Raw genomic sequence first — 22,138 nt, forward strand, 5'->3', positions numbered from 1 at the left:
CTGGGCATTGAAACAGTTTATGTGCAGACTTCACTAAAAAGCAGCGCTTCCACATGGGTCAGCTAACTCTGAGCATGGTTTTTCTCATGCCTATTAAATGTACACTGTCCAAGATTAGAGCTCTCACTAGAGCAACATTCTCTGCAAAGTAGTTTCTTTGGGGCCCAAAGGCAGAGCTGAAATAACCTTTTTCCAACCCTTTACTTTCATGCTGTGTTTTTCATCTGAAGTGGGTGCCATGTAGACAGCATATGTAAAGATCATCTTTCCCTATCCATTCAGATACCCTGTGTCTTCTGGTTGAAGCAGTGAAACCATTTATATTGTGATTATTGATAGGTTTATAGTTATTGGCATTTTCAAGTTAATACAATCGTAGGAGAGGACTTTAACTTCCCATTGACATCAATGAGTAGATCTCCCAGAGAAATAAATCAATAAGAAAAAAAGTGATCTTAAATGACATTAGACAAGATGGATTTTATATGTTTACAGCTGTGATTTTTCAACCGGGGTGTCACACAGGTAAACTCATGTGCTGCAAGAATTTTTAAAACAAGCAACAGTGACTTTTTAGTCAATAAGCAAAGACTACATTACCCATAGATAGTCGAATAAAATAGGTTACAACAGCCAACACAGCAATAGCTGTGTGGTGTGCATGGATCAAAATCAGACTTTTTTTTTTAGCAGACTGTCAAGTTATGTATTTTGGTGGACCACTGAGTTTCAGTACTTAGTCCACGTGTGTCATGGAAAGAAAAAAAATGTTGAAATCTCTGATTTAAAGTTTTTCACCCCAAAGTGGAAGAATATGCATTCTGGACAAAATGAAGACAGAATGCCCTCTAACCCAAGGGACAGTGTCTGCTGCATCTATTTTCCTAATGGCCACATGAAAAAAAAATTTTATGTGTATTTTGTATCAATACACATCCACAACATTGCACACTACAGTATCAGAATATGGAACTATTGTCCAGATGGGATGGAATTCTATGAATGATCTGGATCCCATACTATGTCCTATAACAGAACAAATTAATAAAGCCCCTGGTCCAAATGAGTCCCAATCACAAAATATCAGCAGATACATATACATACATATTTCAGAAAGTAAAAGAATATTGAACATCTTGTCTCTGCAATGATTTTGTCAGTCCTTTGGGTGGCATGTGCATAAGAACTGATGTTCACCACCTTGTACAAATTCAGCACTGGACACTGGTGAAGTAATAAATGTGGGGCTTTCATTTTAATCTGTGCTATCCTGCCGTCTCTGGAACTTAGAGTGATGGCGTGGAAAACACCCCAGGAACAGCTAATGCCAATGGACATACCTCTGGTCAGGCTGTGAATATACAAAATAACTTTGCATCCAAAATAATAACAGATTTCAACTGCAAAGCTGCCATAATCTCTGGGGTTTCTCTAGAAATAATGACCAACATTAGGCTACATTCAAGAAAGTGAGAATCGCCAAAACCGGTTTGGCTCAGTGGATGGAGCGTCGGCCTGCAGACTGAGGGGTCCCAGGTTCGATTCCGGTCGGGGGCATGTGCCTGGGTTGCGGGCACATCCCCGGTGGGAGATGTGCAGGGGGCGGCTGATCGATGTTTCTCTCTCATCGATGTTTCTGACTCTCTGTCTCTCTCCCTTCCTCTCTGTAAAAAATCAATAAAATATATTTAAAAAAAAAAAAGAAAGTGAGAATAAAACCTGTTTAACATGGGCTAATCCCACCCCAATAAAGAAGTTACTGATGTAACACTGAGAAATTGTTAAAGTTTCCAATGAGTATCAGGACAAGAAAAATCATTCTCATTAAAAGTACACAGATGCTAATTTGTGGTATCCCAAAAGTTCATATTCATATTAAAAACAATAGGCGTCAGCATGAGAACCTGAATGGTGAGCTTCCTACTTAGTGAAAATAAAGCAAAATATTCACCAAACCCTAATGTCATTGCATCAGTGAATTCCAAACAACTGAGCAGAAGCTACACAGGCTTGAGGGACTAATGTGGGACAAGAAAAGCTTGATATGCTGTGGTCAAAGCACTGCAAAAAGAATGGCAGCTTAGAAGACAAAGTGAAAAACCAGAGAGAAAGAGAAAATAGGAAACAAAAGAAATAGAATTAATTTTTCTGAGTTCAGCCAGCAGTGCAGCCTGGGGAAGGTGTAGTCTTTCCACATGCAGAGTTCATGCCAATTCTGAATCCTGAGTACAACAATGTCACTGCTATTGCAATATTCCTCTTAATTATGGAAAACCTAATACAGACAGCACTGTTCTGATTTTACTTCCATCACAAAAACTTTAAATCAGAGATTTCAACTTTTTTTTTTCATGACACACGTGGACTAAGTACATCAAAACCACAAATGGACATGCCATCAGAAAGTTTTCATCTGAACACACTGGCACAGAAAAGGAAGTAACTTTGATGACATCATTTATAAAACTCAAGAATTATTTTAAGAGATTCTTTCAATAGTGTAATTCTCTAATAGAAAAAAATGTGTGCCTTACAATGTATCTAATATTCCATGGGGAAAAGTGCATAAGTGAAGTCCATATAATATACAAGAGCTCACAGATCTTTAAAGCAGAAAGAAACCACATGATTTCACACATACACCAGGAAGAACACATAACAGCATCAAGTGATATGGGAGTAGAATCACATGAATATTTCCTTCTCAAAATACTTAGTGATTTCAAAATAAATGAGATTAACACTCTGAGAAATTGTACATATTGAAACATCAATTCTTTGGATATATTCAAGCATACAAAATATTAACTAATTACATTTAAAGTTTGGAGTACACTGTGTAGGAAACATTCATTTAGAGCAATACCTGAAAGGCATTTTGGCTACCTACCTAGTGTGAATTCAGTAATACTTTAAAATTCATAATCAATTACATACTTGGGTCAAGTCTTTACATTAAAAAAATATTTTATTGATTATTTACAGTGAGGAAGGGAGAGGGATAGTTAGAAACATCTTTTTTTTGAGAATATATTTTATTGATTTTTTTTTACAGAGAGGGAGGAGAGTGATAGTGAGAAACATCAATTCAGCTGCCTCCTGCACGCCCCCTACTGGGGATGTGCCCACAACCAAGGTACATGCCCTTGACCGGAATCAAACCTGGGACCCTTCAGTCCGCAGGCCGACGCTCCTTTCACTGAGCCAAACCTGTTAGGGCAAGTTTTTACATTTTAAAGTCATCTAAAGGCATAAATTCCTTGGAGATTTGTAAACTCTCTATTTTTAACAAAAGTCCTCCCTTCTATATCATGAATGTAGAATTTCTACCCAATTACTATCCCTAATATTGACTGAGGCTGTAGGTCCAACTATACGATTTCCCATATTCTTCAGATTTAAGGTTTCCCTCTAGAATGAATTCAAATGTGAGGAATTAACTACGGATACTGATTAAATGTTTAGGACATTGTTTACATTTGTATTGATTCTCTCCAGTATGAATTCTGATGTCGGGTAAGGTTTGCATACTGAGTAAGCTTTCTCAGATTATTTATATCTGCTGGGCTTGTATTCAGCAATAATTATTAGATGTTGTATGACATATAAATTAAGATATACACTTTGACATATGGCTCATAATTTGTAAAACCTTTTTTATCATTCTAAATGATAAATCATGGTTGAATCTTTGGATGAAAACTTTTATATTATTGCTCTTTCTCTTTAGCATGATTCCTAAAATGTTGAGTAGGGTAGACCTCAGATTAAAGGCTTTCTCACATTGTTTACAGTGCAAGGCTTTCTCCAATATAATCGTCTGTTATTCAGTAAATTTTGAGCTGTGGGTACAGTCAATGCACATGCTCTACATTTGTAAGGACTCTCTTTGGTATAAACTCTCTCAGGTACAGGTAAAGGCTTTTCTACATTTTTCACATTAATAAGGCTTCTTGCCAGTATCAGTTCTGTGATGTTCAGTAAGTTCTCACAGGTGGTAAAGGACTTACGACACTCCTCACATCTGTAATTCTTCTCTCAGGTATGAACTCTGCTGTGCAGTAAGGCAGGAAACTGATGAAAGGTGGATATATTTTCTACATTTACAAGGCTTCTCTCCAGAATGAACTCTGATGTTTAGCAAGGCCTGAGGAGCTGCCAAAGGATTTGCCACATTTTCTACATTTACCTGGTACAAAGTTTCTCTGCAGTGTGAATACTCTGATGCTTAATAAGGGATGAGGACTGGCTAAAGGCTTTGCCACATTCTCTACATTTGTAAGGATTCTCTCCAGTGTGAACTCTCTGATGATTAATAAGGAATGAGGACTGGCTAAAGGCTTTGCCACATTCTCTACATTTGTAAGGCTTGTCTCATGTGAACTCTCTGGTGCTTTGTAAAGTCTGAGAAGCTGGTAAATGTTTTGCCACATCTCTACATTTATAAGGCTTCTCTCCACTGTGAACTCTCTGATGACAAGTAAGTAATGATATAACACGGAAGGCTTTGCCACATTCTCTACATTTATAAGGTTTCTCTCCAGTGTGAACCCTCTGATGATAAGTAAGGGATGAGGAGTGGCTAAAGGCTTTGACACATTCTCTACATTTATAGGGCTTCTCTCCAGTGTGAACTCTCTGATGTGCTGTAAGGTTTGAGGAGTCGCTAAAGGTTTTGCCACATTCTCTACATTTGTAAGGTTTCTCTCCAGTGTGAATTCTCTGATGATTACTAAGGTTTGTGTGTCGGCTAAAAGCTTTGTCACATTCTCTACATTTATACGGCTTCTCTTCACTATGAACTCTGTGATGTCGATTAAGGGTTGCAGACTCCCTGAACGCTTTGCCACATTCTGTACATTTATAAGGCTTCCCTCCAGTATGAATACTCTGGTGACGACTAAGCGAGGAGGACATGCTAAAGACTTTGCCACATTCTCTACATTTGTAAGGTTTCTCTCCAGTGTGAATTCTCTGATGAAGAGTAAGGGTTGAGTGTCGGCTAAACGCTTTGTCACATTCTCTACATTTGTAAGGTTTCTCTCCAGTGTGAATTCTCTGATGATTCCTAAGTTTTGAGTGTCGGCTAAAAGCTTTGTCACATTCTCTACATTTATACGGCTTCTCTCCACTATGAACTCTGTGATGTCGATTAAGGGTTGCAGACTGCCTGAACGCTTTGCCACATTCTGTACATTTATAAGGCTTCCCTCCAGTATGAATACTCTGATGACGACAAAGGGAGGAGGATGTGCTAAAGACTTTGCCACATTCTCTACATTTGTAAGGTTTCTCTCCAGTGTGAATTCTCTGATGAAGAGTAAGGGTTGAGTGTTGGCTAAAAGCTTTGTCACATTCTCTACATTTATACGGCTTCTCTCCAGTATGAACTCTCCGATGACGATTAAGGGTTGCTGAGGTATTGAATGCTTTGCCACATTCTGTGCATTTACAAGGCTTCTCTTTAGTATGAATAATCTGATGACGATTAAGGTGAAAGGACTGGCTAAAAGCTTTGCCACATTCTCTACATTTGTAAGGTTTCTCTCCAGTGTGAATTCTCTGATGAAGAATAAGCACTGATGGCCGGCCAAAGGCTTTGCCACATTCTGAACATTTATAAGACTTTTCTTCTGTATGATATCTATGATGTTGAGTATATCCTGAGGACTGACTAAAGTGTTTTCCATTTTCCCTGAGTTTGTCAACTTTTGCTCTAGTATGAATTCTTCCCTCATGTACAATAAGAGTTAAATGACATTTAAAGGCTTTGCCACATGCTTTACATTTGTAAGGCTTCTCTCCAGTTTGACTTCTTTCATTTAGAATACAACCTAAAGGCCAATTGGATGCTTTACTAGAATTTTCCCATTTATAATGTTTTTCTTCACTATGGAATTCTTTCAGTCTATTTAGATTGAATATTTGACTGAAGATTCTACCACATGAATTACCTGTGTAATCCTGCTCCCCAGCATGAATATTCTTTTTTTCAGGGTAATTTGAAGATTCCTGAAAGGATTTGACACATCTACTTTCTTCTTGTGTCTTCTCCACAATAGGAAAAACCTGACCTATATGGTGTGTGGGCATTTGGTCAAAGAGTTTTCCACTTTTATAATGATCCTCTGCAAGCTCAATTCTCCATTGATTATGAAGATATGACTCTTGCTTAAAGTTTTTCCAATGTTCGTTCCATTGGTAACTTGCGTCTTCATTATATTTACTCTGCTGGTAATGGGAGATAGAAGGGCCTTTAGGGACAGTTATAAGTTCAAGAAACATGTACACTTGTTGCGTAAGAACTATTCTGTGATACACATTAAACCATGATAGCTGTGTAAAAAAACATTCCCAATTTATTGAAATTATAGACAAAACAGAAAAATAAAATTGTTTGGGGAAGAATAAGGAGTCCTCATTTAAAAGATTGCCAAAATGCTCAGCTGGCAGCGCTCAGTGGTTGAGCACTGATGTATGAAACAGGGGATCATGTTTTGGTTCCCCATTAGGGCATATGCCCGGGTTTCAGGCTAGGTCCCACGAGGGGGCATGCAGGAGGCAGCCAATCAATGACTGTCTCTCATTATTGGTGTTTCTCTCACTTTCTCTCCCTTCCTCTCTAAAATCAATAAAAATATATTTTTTAAAAATCATAAATTGCCAAATTGAGCAGATTTTAATTTTATAGAAACATTATAAATATCTAAATTTTAGAAATTAATGACTAAAAGATTAATCCCACCCCACATTTTAAATAATTCTAATCATTATTCACACCAAAGATTCCTTTTCTAAGAATACATAACAGTAAAAAGTTTTCAATCATCATGTGCAGAAACACACTGATCTGCCAATGTAATTGACTTTAAAGTGGGAGGTTTCCCAAATGCATAGCACACTTGACCTCTTTAGTTAACAAGAACTGTATTATGAATAACCGTTCCAGGTTACTTCGGTTTATATTAACATCCCCTCTTCTCATCACATTCGTCCTCAAATTCCAAGGCTTTCATTAAGTGTACATTATCAAAACCACACCTTTTATATCTTACCAGTATAATTTCAGAGAATAAATCTTGAATTCTGGGCTTTAGGAAAAAGGCCTGGGCATCTTCAGATGGCATAGCTGAAAGAAAACAAATTTTTAGTTTTGACAATCAAATGAGTGCACTTTGAAATTACCAGCAAATACTGACCAAATGACTTTTTTGAGTACGCCGAATGCAAGTGCAGAATTCCAAGAAAGCTCACGATAGGTACAACGAGGAAAAGTCCCATCAAAGAGGAACAAAGAGTTGCTTACATTTGCCAATGATACCTGCTCAAACACCCTGGCACACAATTGCAATATTATCAAAACACTTCTGTGGGCAGCCGCCTATTGTCTTATCTAGCAGAGAGGTGTGGACAAGGAGCCCGGAATGCTGGTGACCCTTGAAGCCCAGGCAAAGGTCAGGGCTATGTATCCACTGTTTAGTCCAGAGAATGGTAGCTGAAGCAACTTCCCCAACAGATAGTCATATAAATCCTTATTGATAAGATAGTCTGTCTGTTACTAGAACTTGTCTGCCTAAGGACTACAGGTGTATCTCAAACTGAATAAAAGGATGGAAAGGCCTGAGCACAAGTGGAGTCCATCCTCTTGAAATGAGCTCTCACCTGGCCCCCCATTTACCAAATTATCTCTTGTCTCATCTCTTTCATTTGCATGCAGATCCTGAACCCTGAATCAGGCGGGATGAGGGGGAACACACACAACTTCCACCTCCCAGCTTCTTCAGTGGAGAGAGGAAAGAGGGAAGTGGGTGCTCAGTGATCTCCCTGTTTTGAAGCATCTTGAATAACAAGTGTCTGTTGTGCATGACACAGAGTGCGAACAGAATGGCGATACACAATGAGTGCCCTGTAGTGGTTGCTACAAAGAAACAATGAGAAATTGTTTGAGCACAACAAAGACTGCGGCACTGAAGATGTATATGAAGCTTGAAAAGATACCATGGGGCCCTAATCGGTTTGGCTCAGTGGGTAGAGTGTCGGCCTGTGGACTGAAGGGTCCCAGGTTCAATTCCGGTCAAAGGCATGTACTTTGGTTGCAGGCACATCCCCAATAGGAGATGTGCAGGAGGCAGCTGATCAATGTTTCTAACACTCTACCCCTCTCCCTTCCTCTCTGTAAAAAATCAATAAAATATATTTTTTTTAAAAGAAAAGATATCATGGGTCTGAGAAAGAAACATACAACATTTAAAATGGGCAATTAAACAGACAACTGAACCAAGACTACAGATCCTGAAAACAGTGTTGACCGAAAATAGAATTTATGCTACAGATGGTTATTAGTTGTTTCCTCCTATAAAAAGCATATTCAAAAGCCTGCTTGTTTACAATTCCTGAATCTTAACAAAAGACATCGAGTCATGCAAAGAAACAAAAAAATGTCCCATCAGAAAAACAAAATATATGTAATCAAACGGGCAATATATTAATGGAAATATATTAATTACCTGAAGAAAAATGAAAAATAAATATATTAAAACTAAAAAGTAGAAAAAAAGAGAACTATATATCACCATAATATTATATAATCAAAATAAAAATACTACGAGAAAGAAAATATTTTACAAACACCACAGGAAAATGGGAAATTAAAAAATATAATACCTGAATTAAACACCTTATATAAAAAATTAACAGTTGAAGGTCATGACAATTGGAGAAATTGAAAATATCATGAATCCCAGAATACAATCCTAAAAGCATATGAAAAAATAACTTCTCAAAAAATATATTTTTAAAAAGAATAAATAAAAGGAATAAAATCTTAAATCTCTGCTAGAAGACACAAAATGTAAAAGATAATGGGATATCAATAACTTCAGTGGGTACAGGGGTAGAGATGGCAAGTAGCACAGTTTTGTATGCAACTGACATACTGAGTTTAAAGTATATTGTTATAGCCTTAAAATATTTTAAGTAGCTCCCATGATCACAACAAAAATAGAAAATAATAAAATGATCTGTTAATAGGTCACAGAATTGTGTGTTGCAAATCACAGACTACATATTTCTCAAAATATATATAAATCCAATGAGTTTCTCAACACATGATATTTAAAGCCAACCCTCAAAGTTAGCGGTGTTCCTGTACCGTAATAGAAATTAGTACAAGATAACAAATTAAGTGTGAAATTACATGAATAGCAGCATAAAGTGAAATTAAATAATTAACAGTTTACTTCATGTAGAAGGTGCATTAATTTGTATGCTGTAAAGTATAAAATACTTCTGGCCGCTATCCTACTTCTAGGTATATATTGAAAAATATTCACAGAGGATCTTCAAGAGACATTTACACATTTGTGTCCATTACAATGTTATTCAGAAGAGCCTGCATTAGATGGAACCAACTCAAATGTCCATAGATAGTTGAATGAATGAATAAAATTTACTGTATACATGTAATGCAATACTATCCTTCTAAAAAATAAAAAGAGGTATTATCACCTGATACCACAAAGAGAAACACTGATGACACTTTGTCACTGAAGCACACAAGTTACAAAGAGAGAGATACTACAGGATGTCCCTCAGGTGAGTAATCTAATATAGTCCACATTATTTTATAAAAAAAAAAAAGGTAGTTATAAGCAAGCCTTCCTTTTAAGGCAAATGAGGAAGTAGTGGTTTAATACATAATGAGATATGTCTGCAAGATGGAAGTTTTGAGATCAGATACACAACACAGAGAGTAAGAATCTACCCTAGAAAGCAGAAGCCCCCTAAAGATAGCATTTTAGGCTTTTATTGTATAGGATATCTTTAGGGGGCTTCTGCTTTCTAGGCTGGACACTTAGCATTTTAGGCTTTCATAGTATAGGGTAAGTGTCCGGTTGACCAGTTGGCCATTCAACCAATCAAAGCGTACTATGCTAATGATGTGCTAAGGGAGCTCAACTGCTCGCTATGACATGCACTGACCACCAGAGGGCAGACACTCCAACCAGTAGGGTACCTTGCTACTGGGGTCCAGTGGATTGGGATTGAGCAAGATGGGTAGACACACCCTGGAGCACTCCCGTGGTACCTTCCCAGCTGGCCAACCTGCCTTGTCTTACCCCACCGTGATAGTTCACTGGTGGGGTCCCTTGACAGGCCTGTGCCCTCTTGACATCCGGGACCTCTCGTGGGATGTCGGTGAGCCAGTTTCGGTCGGATCACGTGGGGCAAGGCCAAGGGACCCCACTGGTGCATGCATTCATGCACAGGGCCTCTAGTTAAATAATAAAAGGAACAAAACCCTGGTAATAAATGGAATAAAACCCCTGCATAGGAATTCAGGAGAGAAGTCATCCTCACCCACGGAGGCCAGGTTGCCATAGTTCTCCAACATCACATCCATGTATAATTTCCGCTGAGCTAGGTCCAGGCATTCCCATTCCTCCTGAGAGAAATCTATGGCCACATCCGTGAAGGTCAGCTGTCTCTGCATGAAAAGAGAAGACACACTTACCAAGAGACTGCCGGCAGAGTTCATGTCACCCAACATGAAAACAGCGCTAGGGGAGTATCTTGAATCATCCAATAAGATCACTTTGCCCCAATAAAATTCGCTGATATGTTTTCAAACACTGACACATGAGGGTGACACATGTCCAACAATCCATGGTACGGATTTCGCATTTCAGGAAAATAAACTTTAAAATTAGGATGTGGACACAGGCATATGGATTTCTGACTGCTGTGTTTGCATTATTAAGGTTCAGTGGTGTATATTTCTCAGCGGGAAATGTCAAGATATGTCCGAAATATAAGCACTTCTTCAAGTGTAATTCAAAAAACAACTGCACTTCTCGGAAAATACACATGCTGATTCATGTTCTGAGATGGGGCCTCTGTTTCCACTTGTGTAATAAGCTCACTTTTTACTTGTGATACCAATGTTACCGGATCATGTGCCATATGTCTGAATACACAGAAAATGAAAACACTGGAAACTTCATATATAACTTTGATCTCAAGGACTTTGTTAATGGAATTTATAGTTCTCATGGAATAGGATATACAAAAGCCACAATCCTATTTGAAAATTCACTATGGGTAATCTTAGAACAAGATCATCTGCCTGGTCCAGCGGGTGTGCCTCAGTGGTTGAGCATTGACTCATTAACCAAAAGGTCTGGTCAGGACACATGCCCAGGTTGCCAGATTCCAATGTGGGGCATGCAGGAAGCAGCCAGTCAATGATTCCCTTTCATCACTCATGTTACTATCTCTCTATCTCTCTATCTCTCTCTCTCTCTCTCTCTCTCTCTCTCTCTTTCTCTTCCTTTTTGCAATCAATAAAAATATACTTCAAGAATGAGAGAGGGAAATATAGAAACTGCTGACATTGACTATCACCAGAAAATAGGAAAGAAATAAGGAAAGGAAAAGAACCTAGCAAGGCAAAACATCAACAGTAGAGAAATAAATCCGAAGATATCAGTGGAAAAGCAAATATAGTTTCTGACCCAGGAAACATCTTTTACCTGAGAAGCAGCCATCTGGTCCTGGCTACTGATCCTGGTCCTGGGATGTTTTCTCAGGTGACAATATGTTGAGAAGTCACACAACGTGCCTTCGAAGGCATCTGCACAGCCTGTTAATGAGCTCACCTCACATCCACAGTCAGAGAACCTGGAAATGAGGAAAACGCCACCCCATCCTGTATTTGTCACAGGAGTCTTCGGAACAATGATCTCCTACATGTGAGGTGTTTTATTCTGTCTTCATGTGTCTGTCCTTCCAAAGACTTCCACAAACTCCTACAGCAATGAGAGCACGTGCTGATTTCCTGAAAAACCAAAAGCAACAGAGCACCCCTTACCGCCACCCCAAAAAAACCTGCACTGAGGCCCATCCTATGCCATCTTTCTCCAGTTCACGCCTGAGGCCTGTGAGGCTCCCCTAGAGCTGATTTCAGGAGCCCTCGGTAACAAACATCAGTCCCAGCACACCTGAGGCCTCTGGGTAGTGTGATGTGTCACAGCACAGCTGCTCTGAGTCCATATATTATTCCGAATTCTGCTCGACTACACCATGTGTCAGAGTAGGATCCATTTCTTCGGGAGAGCTTTCTCCTCAATCCTGCTCATAGTGCTAATTGTGAGAAGTTCCTCCTTGAACCCTGCTCACTGTACCAACTGTTGGTAATTTAGTCTACGTTCCTCCTTTACCCTCAGCTCAACTACCCCAACTGTGGGGTCCTTGCTTCTCTGCCAGGGGCTGTACCTTTTTGTACACGAAATAGTAGAAGGAGATGCCATGAGAAGTTGTGGGTATATAAGAGAGTCCTTATTATAGAAGGTAGTGGCCCTATAGGCACTGCTAACAATGAGCCATCAGACAAAACAGCTCTTCACAATAATCCTATACAGGCAGCCGCACACCGGCTGATAAATACATCTTTCCCACAAAGTAGCAGAAGCCTCTGTACCTACAGCCTTAAGCAGCAGCAGTATCCTCTGTGCCTACAGCTATCATCTGAGCAGCCACATGCTGCCCCTGAACTCACAGCCTCAGATAGTAGAGGCACCTGAGCTCCCTATATCTCCCCAGCCTCTTTAGCATGCTGGGTTCACAAGGTTGCTATATCTGAGCTCTCCACAAGCTCTTAGCCTCACGTCATAGCCTTACCAGCTCTCAGCTTCATCTGAGGTCTCTAACCTTACTAATATAGTTTAATACTACTTACACGAAAGACGCTTCCTGCCAACAGTGACATCGATCCTTTGGGTTATAGAAGGGCACAGTGTAGATTGCAGTGGCCTTGTATCTCTGTATAGTCCTTGATCACCCTGATAAGATTCCCATGCTCAGAGTGTCCTTGGCTGTCTGGCATATTACAGATGAGTCCTTCACACTCTTAATTACCCCTGACTATCTGGTATCACTGGCATGGTTCCCACAGATGACTGGAAGCAAGAAGTTTTACCAGTGCAGGTTTCCTAGGTAGATTTCCTTCCTCTTTTCCCAGGAAATTAGAGAACAGATCTTCATGCTAAAATCTTTGGGAAAGGTTAGATACTCAAATATGCTGATCAAGTGAATTCACCATGAACAGATGGTCTCTGTGGGAACCAGGTTTCAGGTCAATCCAGTCCGTCCTTCAACATTTTCTGAGAATGGAAAAGAGCGACTTGAGGGGAGCAGCTCCTTTGTGGCTCAGTCACTAAATCAACAAATCACATAAAGGCAAGGAAGCAGCTGCTCAAAGAACTTGGCTCTGTTAAGATCACTGACATCCTTACCAGTGCCCGCTGAGATCGCCTCATATTACTAAGTGCCAATGATTATTCCGAGACATGATAAACAGTAGAAACAATACAGGAGTTAGAATGTGAACTACACACAATATATTTGAAACTAAAAACATCACTACTCAGCCTTTTGGCTAAGATCAAGCATAGTATCTGTTCTTATCAGTTTAATATGTGATATGTCCTGTATCAAAGGACATTATATTAAATGTATTTTTGTAGCAGGAAAATGGAACAGGAGTTTGCTCCATCCACTCCACGCATCGTCCACTCCACATATCAAGTTGGTATTGCAGTACCTCTGGAATGATACAAGAAGAAAAAGAAACAAAAAACCCCATAAAAACAATTAGGGTGATTATTTTTTTAATGTAATGATATTTAGGTTTAAAGATGTAAAAAGGTAGAGACTACCTTACATTAAGAATAAGAGCTGCTTGTGAGATGTCACCAATGCTTATTTCAGCACTTAACAACTATTTACATGAATGAAATGTCAGAGATGGAAAATGCAAATCCATGGGAGAAGAAAAGATTGATCCTTCTAACATTCCTGATAAAGCATCCTGTTGGGGCAGACTCAGTCATTCCTTTCCCAGGTCACCTCCTTCTTGCCATCCCAGCAAAGGACAAGGGGCCCATCAGGAACATACCAGTCTCTCCCTCCGTGTGAATAAGGTTTGCAAATGGAAGCAAACAAGTATACATTTGGCAAACCTTATAAACTGGAGATTTATAATCTTCAGTCAAATCTGTTTCAATAATTCAGTTGTTAAATTAACCATATCAACACACAAGCCAATATATCATAACTTAGTCATCCATATCCCATCAGCTCCTCTCATTCAAATTAGGGTTCCCCTCCTCCCACTACTATGTATTTCTGTCTGTGGATCTGTCTGTCTCCTGCCCCCTTTCCCTCCACTGTTGTCCTTTCCTGTGTCCCCCGCTCTCCTGCTCTCTCTCCCCTTTTCTCTCTGTCTGTCCTACACCTGGACCATGAAACTCCTGAAACCTACTTCCCTTCAGGGGCTCTTTCTCCCGGTCTCTGAGGCTCCATCTCCACACACGTCTGCGTCTCCCCCTGCCCCCGCCCGCGGCCCCTCTGCTGCCTGTTCCCGTCTGTCCGCTCCCACAGCTGCTGACTCAGGGCTGCTCCCTCTGCTCCCTCATCCCTGAGCCCCCCTCTCTGTGGACCCCTCGCTGCCCTCTCTCCCGCCCACGTGTCTGTCTCACTCCCTCTCCTGACCCCCCAGCCTGGGTTCCCGCCCCCCGCAGTCACCGCGCCCACAAAGCCCCTCCCCGCGGGCAGGTCGCCTCTTCAGGGGACACCGCGTCCTCCCCCCTGAGCCCCCCCATGGACACTGTGCTCCCCGGGCACGCAGACCCCTTATTAAATGGGGGTGGGCCTAGGAAGGGGGTGCAGACCCCCAGGCCGGGAGCCATCCGGGCTCTTTGGGCGGGAAGCGCCGGGCGGGGGGAGGGGCGCAAAGGGCGGGAACCCCCTGACCCAGACTCTCAGCCCCGCGGGGAGCACCGGCGGCCCCGGGAACGGTTTTCAGCGGGAAAACCGCGCGGCAGGCGGTGGCCACAGCCACAGGCGGAGAGACCCCGGGCCGGGGCCTCCGTTTCCTCCCAAAGGCACGTGGCGCCCGCACCGCGCAGCCTCCCGGGACGCGGACTCACCGCTGAGAGAGGCTCCGGGGCGGGGACCCCAACAAGGACTCCAGCGGCGGCAGCGCCCTCAGCCTTCCCTGCGGGGAGGGGGACGGGGAGCGTCAGCTCCAAAGACAAACACCCTCCTCAGGGGGAAGCGCCACCTTCCCCTCCACAGCCGCTTCCGCGTCTGCAAGGAACTGCGCATGCGCCTCCCCGCGGGGTGGGCGGGGCCAGAGCCTGAGCTGAGCGACTCCGCGATGGGGGCGGGGCCGAGCCCGGCGGCCAGGCCTGTGCAGGGACAGAGGGAGGGAGGGCGGGGCAGGAGCGAGGGGGCAGCCCCGGGTCTCCGCACCTCCTCCCACAGGGACAGCCCTTCCTGGGGGAGTTTCCCACGTCATTGTCAGGGTTTTGGCTGGGGACGCGGCTGCGAAAGGATTCACAAGGGAGAGAAGAGACAGGAGCAGAGGGAGGGCGTTTATTTTACTTCTTTAAAGGGAGGAAAGGGCCCGGTGACCTCTGATGGCACAAGGCACCCCAGATAGAGGGGCTGTTTCTTTATTAGGGTGCTAGCGAGTAAATGACAGCTGTGGCAAAAGCATAAAGAGGGAGGAGGAACCTGGAATTCACACAGAAGTTTCCCAGCTCCCAGAGGCTGTGCTTAGAGCTACTGGCTGGTCTGCCCTTCAGCTGCAGGTGTCCCAGGGAGGGGTCTTTCCCAGGATCTTCACAAGCCGGGAGCACATTGTTACAGTGAAGTTACAGGGAACTCAAAAGGCGGGCAGCTTGGGTTTGAAACCAGAAACTTTCTGCCTGGGATTTGCCTGGATCCTTAAACCCTCAGTGAAGAGGCAGGAGGGGAAGGGCAGCCGGCTCTCTCAGACCCTCCCTGTCTCCCCAACTGAAGGGAGAGGCAGCTTGAGTTAGGGAAGCAGGTGGATGGGGGTGTCAGAGACAGACCAGGATATCCATTCATGGTTAGGCCCCTGATGAGATAAGGTCCCAAACAACAGTGAAACAGGTATTAATTTATGTATTTTTCAAGGGATAAAAATATTCTGGTTGTAGGTTGTGGTCTTTGAAGCCTTTGTGTTTTGTGAGTGCATTTTGAAATAAATGTTATTAATTTAGGAGTCCCTATAACTAGTTAATGGGCCATTGAGAATAATGTAGAATGTCTTTTTCTAGTTTCTTTATATTTGGGAAACAAAACAATTTAAAAATCAAGAGTACCCCTAACCGGTTTGGCTCAGTGGATAGAGCGTCGGCCTGTGGACTGAAGGGTCCCAGGTTCGATTCCGGTCAAGGGCATGTACCTTGGTTGCTGGCACATCCCCAGTAGGGGGCGTGCAAGAGGCAGCTGATCGATGTTTCTAACTCTCTATCTCTCTCCCTTCCTCTCTGTAAAAAATCAATAAAATACATTTTTAAAAAAATAAAAGGCAAGAGTATTTAAAAGTTATAATATATCAGTTTACTCAGTATTGCAAATTTTTTATTTTTGTTATTTTCCATTTTTTTCATGAATATAGTTATTCCCTACAGTTTTATTCATCTTTATTTACTTTAAAGATATGGCCCTAGCTGGTTTGGGTCTGTGAATAGAGTGTCTGTCTGCCGACTGGATGGTCCCGGGTTCGATTCCAGTCAAGGGCATGTACCTTGGTTGCAGGTTCCCCACCCTGGTTGGAGTTCCTGCAGGAGGCAACAGATCCATGTGTCTCTCCCACATCAATGTTTCTCTCCATCTCTCCCTCTCCCTTCCATTCTCTCTATATAATCAATAGAAAATTTCCTCAGGTGAGGATTGACTAAACATAAAAAAAGAAAGAGATGACCTGTTTAGAAACCTGTAATTTAGAGTAAGTCAGACTAGAGGATTATGTTTAACCTATATAAGTATTTAATCACTTTTGGCCAATAAAATATCTCCCCTCAGTATTGCCACCCGAAAACACACCACATATAATAAGCAGACAAACACATGAAGACAATCCATTCTACAGACGGTGAAAGACTTACACACTGAAAATGACACAGCAATGCTAAAGGAAGCACATACAAATAAAATGAAAGACAGTCCTTAAAACGTCCGAGTGTCCACACAATAAATTCCCTATCAAAATTTCAAGGCAATTTTGGCTGTAATTTATAAAACACCACCACTACAATTCATATGGAATAAGAAAAAGAGAGTCAGGAGAGCCAAAACACTTCAAATATAGGAAAGTTGGAAGACTCACTTTTTTATTTATTTTTTTTATTTTTTTTTAAATATATTTTATTGATTTTTTACAGAGAGGAAGGGAGAGAGATAGAGAGTTAGAAACATCGATGAGAGAGAAACATCGATCAGCTGCCTCCTGCACACCCCCTACTGGGGATGTGCCTGCAACCCAGGTACATGCCCTTGACCGGAATTGAACCCGGGACCTTTCAGTCCACAGGCCGATGCTCTATCCACTGAGCCAAACCGGTTTCGGCAAGACTCACTTTTTTAGACGGAAAAACATTTTCCAAAGCAAGAGTAATCAAGTGGGTGTGATCCTGGATTAACATAGACACAGCATCTTCAGAAATTCCACAGTAAACAGTACAATGAATATTAACTTGTATATTTCAAGTTTAAAATTATTTGGGGTATAAATGATGCTAGTAAACATTTGAAAGCTAGTTTTACTGTTTGATTTTATGTTCACATAATGAATTACCATCCTTACTACACGTCTCTGCATGAGGCAGTAACATGGAACTCAGCCACAGGCTTTGGTGAGGTGATCACTTTGAGAAGGGGTGTCTATTCACACATGGACTAGCCTGCAAGTAGGCTCTGGACTATCAGCCAGGCTGGTCAGTAAGGACAGCTTAGGGGCCCCATCTGGATGCTTTGGCAGCTCTATACAAACCAGGAAATAAGAGACTACATATGAAGCGATGTATTAATGGACACAAATGCACAGGAAGCTATGGGGGAAAACAACACTGATAGGAGAAACAGTCTTTGCCTCATTTTATACGTGCATTTGAGATTACAGAATAGAATTAGGGTGTTTCTGACTCAAAAGTATTACTAACTGGTAACAAAATGGGAAGTTCAGAGATAGAACTGAGGTTAAATGAGGGTTTTAAATGACATAATTAGTGTTAAAATGTATCATGAATGTGAGTTTTGAAGAGTAAGTATTTGTTATTCATTACACACCCTTCTCACAAAAAACCTTGGTGTTGAGCTGGGGACTCTCATGGGCAGGTGATTGAAATAAAAATGATTATAATTTAGTGAAAACATAGAAGCCATATGTGAGCTAAATGTAAGAACACTTAGATCAGCGGTTCTCAACCTGTGGGTCTCGACCCCTTTGGGGGTCGAACGACCCTTTCACAGGGGTCGCCTAAGACCATCGGGAAACACATACATCGGGAAACATATATAATTACATATTGTTTTGTGATTAATCACTATGCTTTAATTATGTTCAATTTGTAACAATGAAATTGGGGGTCATCACACCATGAGGAACTGTATTAAAGGGTGGCGGCATTAGGAAGGTTGAGAACCACTGACTTAGATAAAAACATAGGGTTAAATGTTCATGACCTCGGATTTTACAGTAAAGTTTGAGATATGACACCAAGACAAAAAAAGAGGTTAAATAAATTAGTCATCATCAAAATGTGTGCTCTGTGAATTCAAGGACTCTATGACATCACGGAAAATACAGTCTATAGGATGGGAAAAAGATTGTAAGTCACAGATCTTGAAGCATCTGTATCCCTGTTTCCCCAAGTCCTCCTACAAATCAACAGCCAAAATACAGAAATCCCAGGAGGAAAAATCAATCTCTGCCTCCATGTCCCCCAATATTTGCTTTATATACTCAGGTCCTCCTACTTACACCGTATACAGGAATAAATTCAAAATGGATAAAAGACTTAAATGTAAGTCGTGAAATCATAAAAACCTTAAAAGAAACCATAGGCAACAAAATCTCAGATATCTCTCATAGCAATATGTTTATGGATACATCTCCTAAGGCAAAGGAAACTAAGGAAAAATTAACAAATGGGACTACATCAAAATAAAAGGCTTCTGCACAGCAAAAGAAACCATCAATAAAATAAAAAGAAGACCACTCTATGGGAGAATATATTTGGCAATGATATATCTGATAAAGGGTTAATATCCAAAATATATAAGGAACTCATACACCTTAACAAAAGGAAGACAAACAATCCAATTAAAAAATGGGCAAAGGGGCCTAGAGTCTAGACACTTCTCCAAAGCAGACATACAGATGGCCAAGAGACATATGAAAAAATGCTGAAAGTCACTGATCATCAAAGAGATGCAAATTAAACAATAAGGTATTACCTCACAACTGTCAGAGTGGCTACCATCAACAAATCAACAAACAACAAATGTTGGCAAGGTTGTGGAGAAAAGGGAATCCTAGTACATTCCTGGTGGGAATGCAGACTGGTGCAGCCATTATGGAAAACAGTATGGAGTTTCCTCAAAAAATTAAAAATGTAACTCCCATTTGAGCCAGTGATCCCACTTCTAGGAATATATCCTAAGAAACCCAAAACATTCATCAGAAAGAATAGATACACCCCTATGTTCACAGCAGCACAATGTACAACAGCTAAGATTTGGAAACAGCCTAAGTGCCCATCAGCAAATGAGTGGATAAAACGACTGTGGTGCATTTACACCATGGAATACTATGCAGCAATAAAAAAGAACTCTTACCATTTGTAACAGCATGGATGGACCTGGAGAGTATTATGCTAAGTGAAATAAGCTAGTCAGAGAAAGATAAATATCACAGGATCTCACTCATATGTGGAATCTAATGAGCCAAATAAAGTGATGAACAAAAATAGAGCCAGAGACACAAAAGCATGAACCAGTGATGGCGAACCTATGACATGCATGTCAGAGGTGACACGTGGACTCATTTTTTTTTTTTGGTTGATTTTTCTTTGTTAAATGGCATTTAAATATATAAAATAAATATCAAAAGTATAAGTCTTTGTTTTACGATGGTTGCAAGTATCAAAAAATGTCTATATGTGACAGGGCACCAGAGTTAAGTTAGGGTTTTTCAAAATGCTTCTTTGTTATGGGGTGGGGCCACAATATTAGTAACAAAGAAACAGAATTTCTGGAGGATGAGGCCCAGAAATCAGGATTTTAAGAAGACTCCCAGGTGATTCTAATGTGCAGCCAAGGTTGAGAACCACTGAAGTCTATTCCCAGCAGTGAACATCTGAGCCTCAACCCACCTACTGTACAGGGTCTGCAAAGCTCCAGTCCAATAAGTCTCCACAGGCATACACTGGCCTTTCCCAAAACAAACATAAAAAACAAAGAACCTGATTTCAAGTAAAATCTGAAATTTGAACCTGAAACTCCCATTCATTATCACCCCCACGGCCCAGGCCTCTGATATCTGAACTCCACTAAATCGCGATTCTGTCAAAGACACCGCGTTCCCTGATACTCACCTACCACTCCAATTCTTTTTCTTTTTCAAAACACTCAATAACTGTATTTGCATTTGGTCGGTTTCTCAGGTAGGGGTGGGGAGGGAAGCTAGGGGTAAGAGGAGGGCTGGCAGCAGCCTGGGCTTCATGCGCCCTCTGGTGGACCTCAGAGGCCATGGCCAGAATTGTAGCCAAACCCAAAAGACTTCCGCAGTCTGGAGGCCACAGTCAGTCCTAAGTGCCCATCAGCACTTAGGGTGCCCACAGGTTCTGCTTCAAACGGTGCCTGTCCACTTCCCGCTTGGTGAGGATGAAGAGGACACCACAGGGGTAGCCCAGGGCGCAGGCTACTCCCATGGCTTTCACGGGGTTCCCGGCCCCTCTTTCTGGGAATGCTTTCCAGCTCAGGAGATGGGGGCTCAGGCTCTTCCTAACTCTGGGGAACTGTGCCTTGCCGTGCCCGGGGCCTGTTCTGGGAAGCTTTGTGTTAGCCTGGGCTCCAGAGAGAATCTCCCCCACTCCTTCAGCGCCATAGCAGCTACTATCACTGCCATGTTCAGATCCCACCCCCAACCATTCCGATTCTTTTTTTGTTTTTTAATCCGAGGATATTTTTCCCATTGATCTTTTTTTAAAAAAATATTTTGCCCTAACCGGTTTGGCTCAGTGGATAGAGCGTCGGCCTGCAGACTCAAGGGTCCCAGGTTCGATTCTGGTCAAGGGCATGTATCTTGGTTGCGGGCACATCCCAGGTGGGGAGTGTGCAGGAGGCAGCTGATCGATGTTTCTCTCTCATTGATGGTTCTAACTCTCTATACCTCCCCTTCCTCTCTGTAAAAACCCAATAAAATATATTTTTTTAAAAAAATAAAAATATTTTTATTGATTTCAGAGAGGAAGTAAGGAGAGAGAGAGAGAAACATCAATGATGAGAGAGAGTCACTGACCAGCTATACTGCATGCCCCCTACTGGGGATCGAGCCCACAACCCCAGCATATGCCCTTGACTGGAATCGAACCTGGGAAACCCGCCCCATCCCCAGTCTGCAGGCCACACTCTGTCCGCTGAGCAAAACCAGCCAGGACCCATTGATCTTTTAGAACAGCGGTTCTCAACCTGTGGGTCGTGACCCCTTTGGGGGTCGAACGACCCTTTCACAGGGGGCGCCTAAGACCATCGGAAAACACATATAAAATTACATATTGTTTTTGTGATTTATCACTATGCTTTCATTATGTTCAATTTGTAACAATGAAAATACATCCAGCATATCAGATATTTACATGACGATTCATAACAGTAGCAAAATTACAGTGAAGAAGGAGCAACGAAAATAATTTTATGGTTGGGGGTCACCACAACATGAGGAACTGTATTAAAGGGTCGCGGCATTTGGAAGGTTGAAAACCACTGTTTTAGAGAGAGTGGAAGAGACAGGGAAAGACAGAGGGAAATACTGATGTGAGAGAAACACATTGATTGGTTGCCTCCTGCATGCGCCCCTTACCAGGGCCCCGGCAGGGGAGGAGCCTTCAACCGAGGTAACTACCTTGACCGGAATCGAACCCGGGACCGTTCAGTCCGCAGGCCGACGCTCTATCCACTGAGCGAAACCGGCCAGGCCTCCCTCCAGGTCTTAATCCCTAAGCACCACGGCATCACCCAGGCCGACAACCCACCCCGCCGTTCC

The 22,138-nt window shown here is 41.8% G+C and overlaps 1 protein-coding gene across 2 annotated transcripts; it reads right to left on the reverse strand.

The window, feature by feature from the left end:
* Positions 1-2,952: 2,952 nt before the first annotated feature.
* LOC308531620 (zinc finger protein 677-like) lies at positions 2,953-15,143 on the reverse strand. 2 transcript variants are annotated; one of them, XM_081108629.1, is made up of 7 exons: positions 14,988-15,143; positions 13,097-13,160; positions 11,532-11,807; positions 10,360-10,486; positions 7,056-7,129; positions 5,955-6,231; positions 2,953-3,210 (listed from the first exon to the last, which is right to left on the reverse strand). In XM_081108629.1, the coding sequence occupies exons 3-7, from the start codon at positions 11,544-11,546 to the stop codon at positions 3,197-3,199; spliced, it is 507 nt and encodes a 168-aa protein (XP_080964755.1). In that variant the 5' UTR covers positions 11,547-11,807; positions 13,097-13,160; positions 14,988-15,143; the 3' UTR covers positions 2,953-3,196. The 2 variants fall into 2 exon arrangements, with proteins under 2 accessions (XP_080964755.1, XP_080964756.1); XM_081108630.1 differs by lacking the exon at positions 14,988-15,143 and having other exon boundaries at positions 3,025-3,210; positions 12,737-13,213.
* Between the last annotated feature and the right edge of the window lie 6,995 nt (positions 15,144-22,138).

This window comes from Myotis nattereri (genome assembly GCF_964212035.1).
Source record: "Myotis nattereri genome assembly, chromosome: 15".
Taxonomy (NCBI): domain Eukaryota; kingdom Metazoa; phylum Chordata; class Mammalia; order Chiroptera; family Vespertilionidae; genus Myotis; species Myotis nattereri.

What these genes read in the sequence shown, in the direction of transcription:
- LOC308531620 (XM_081108629.1), bottom strand. An exon ending in TGGCAACCTGGCCTCCGTGG is followed by an intron (nt 7,130 to 10,359) that starts GTGAGGATGACT and finishes GTTTTCTTTCAG; the next exon opens with CTATGCCATCTGAAGATGCC. An exon ending in TATTCTCTGAAATTATACTG is followed by an intron (nt 6,232 to 7,055) that starts GTAAGATATAAA and finishes TCCCATTACCAG; the next exon opens with CAGAGTAAATATAATGAAGA.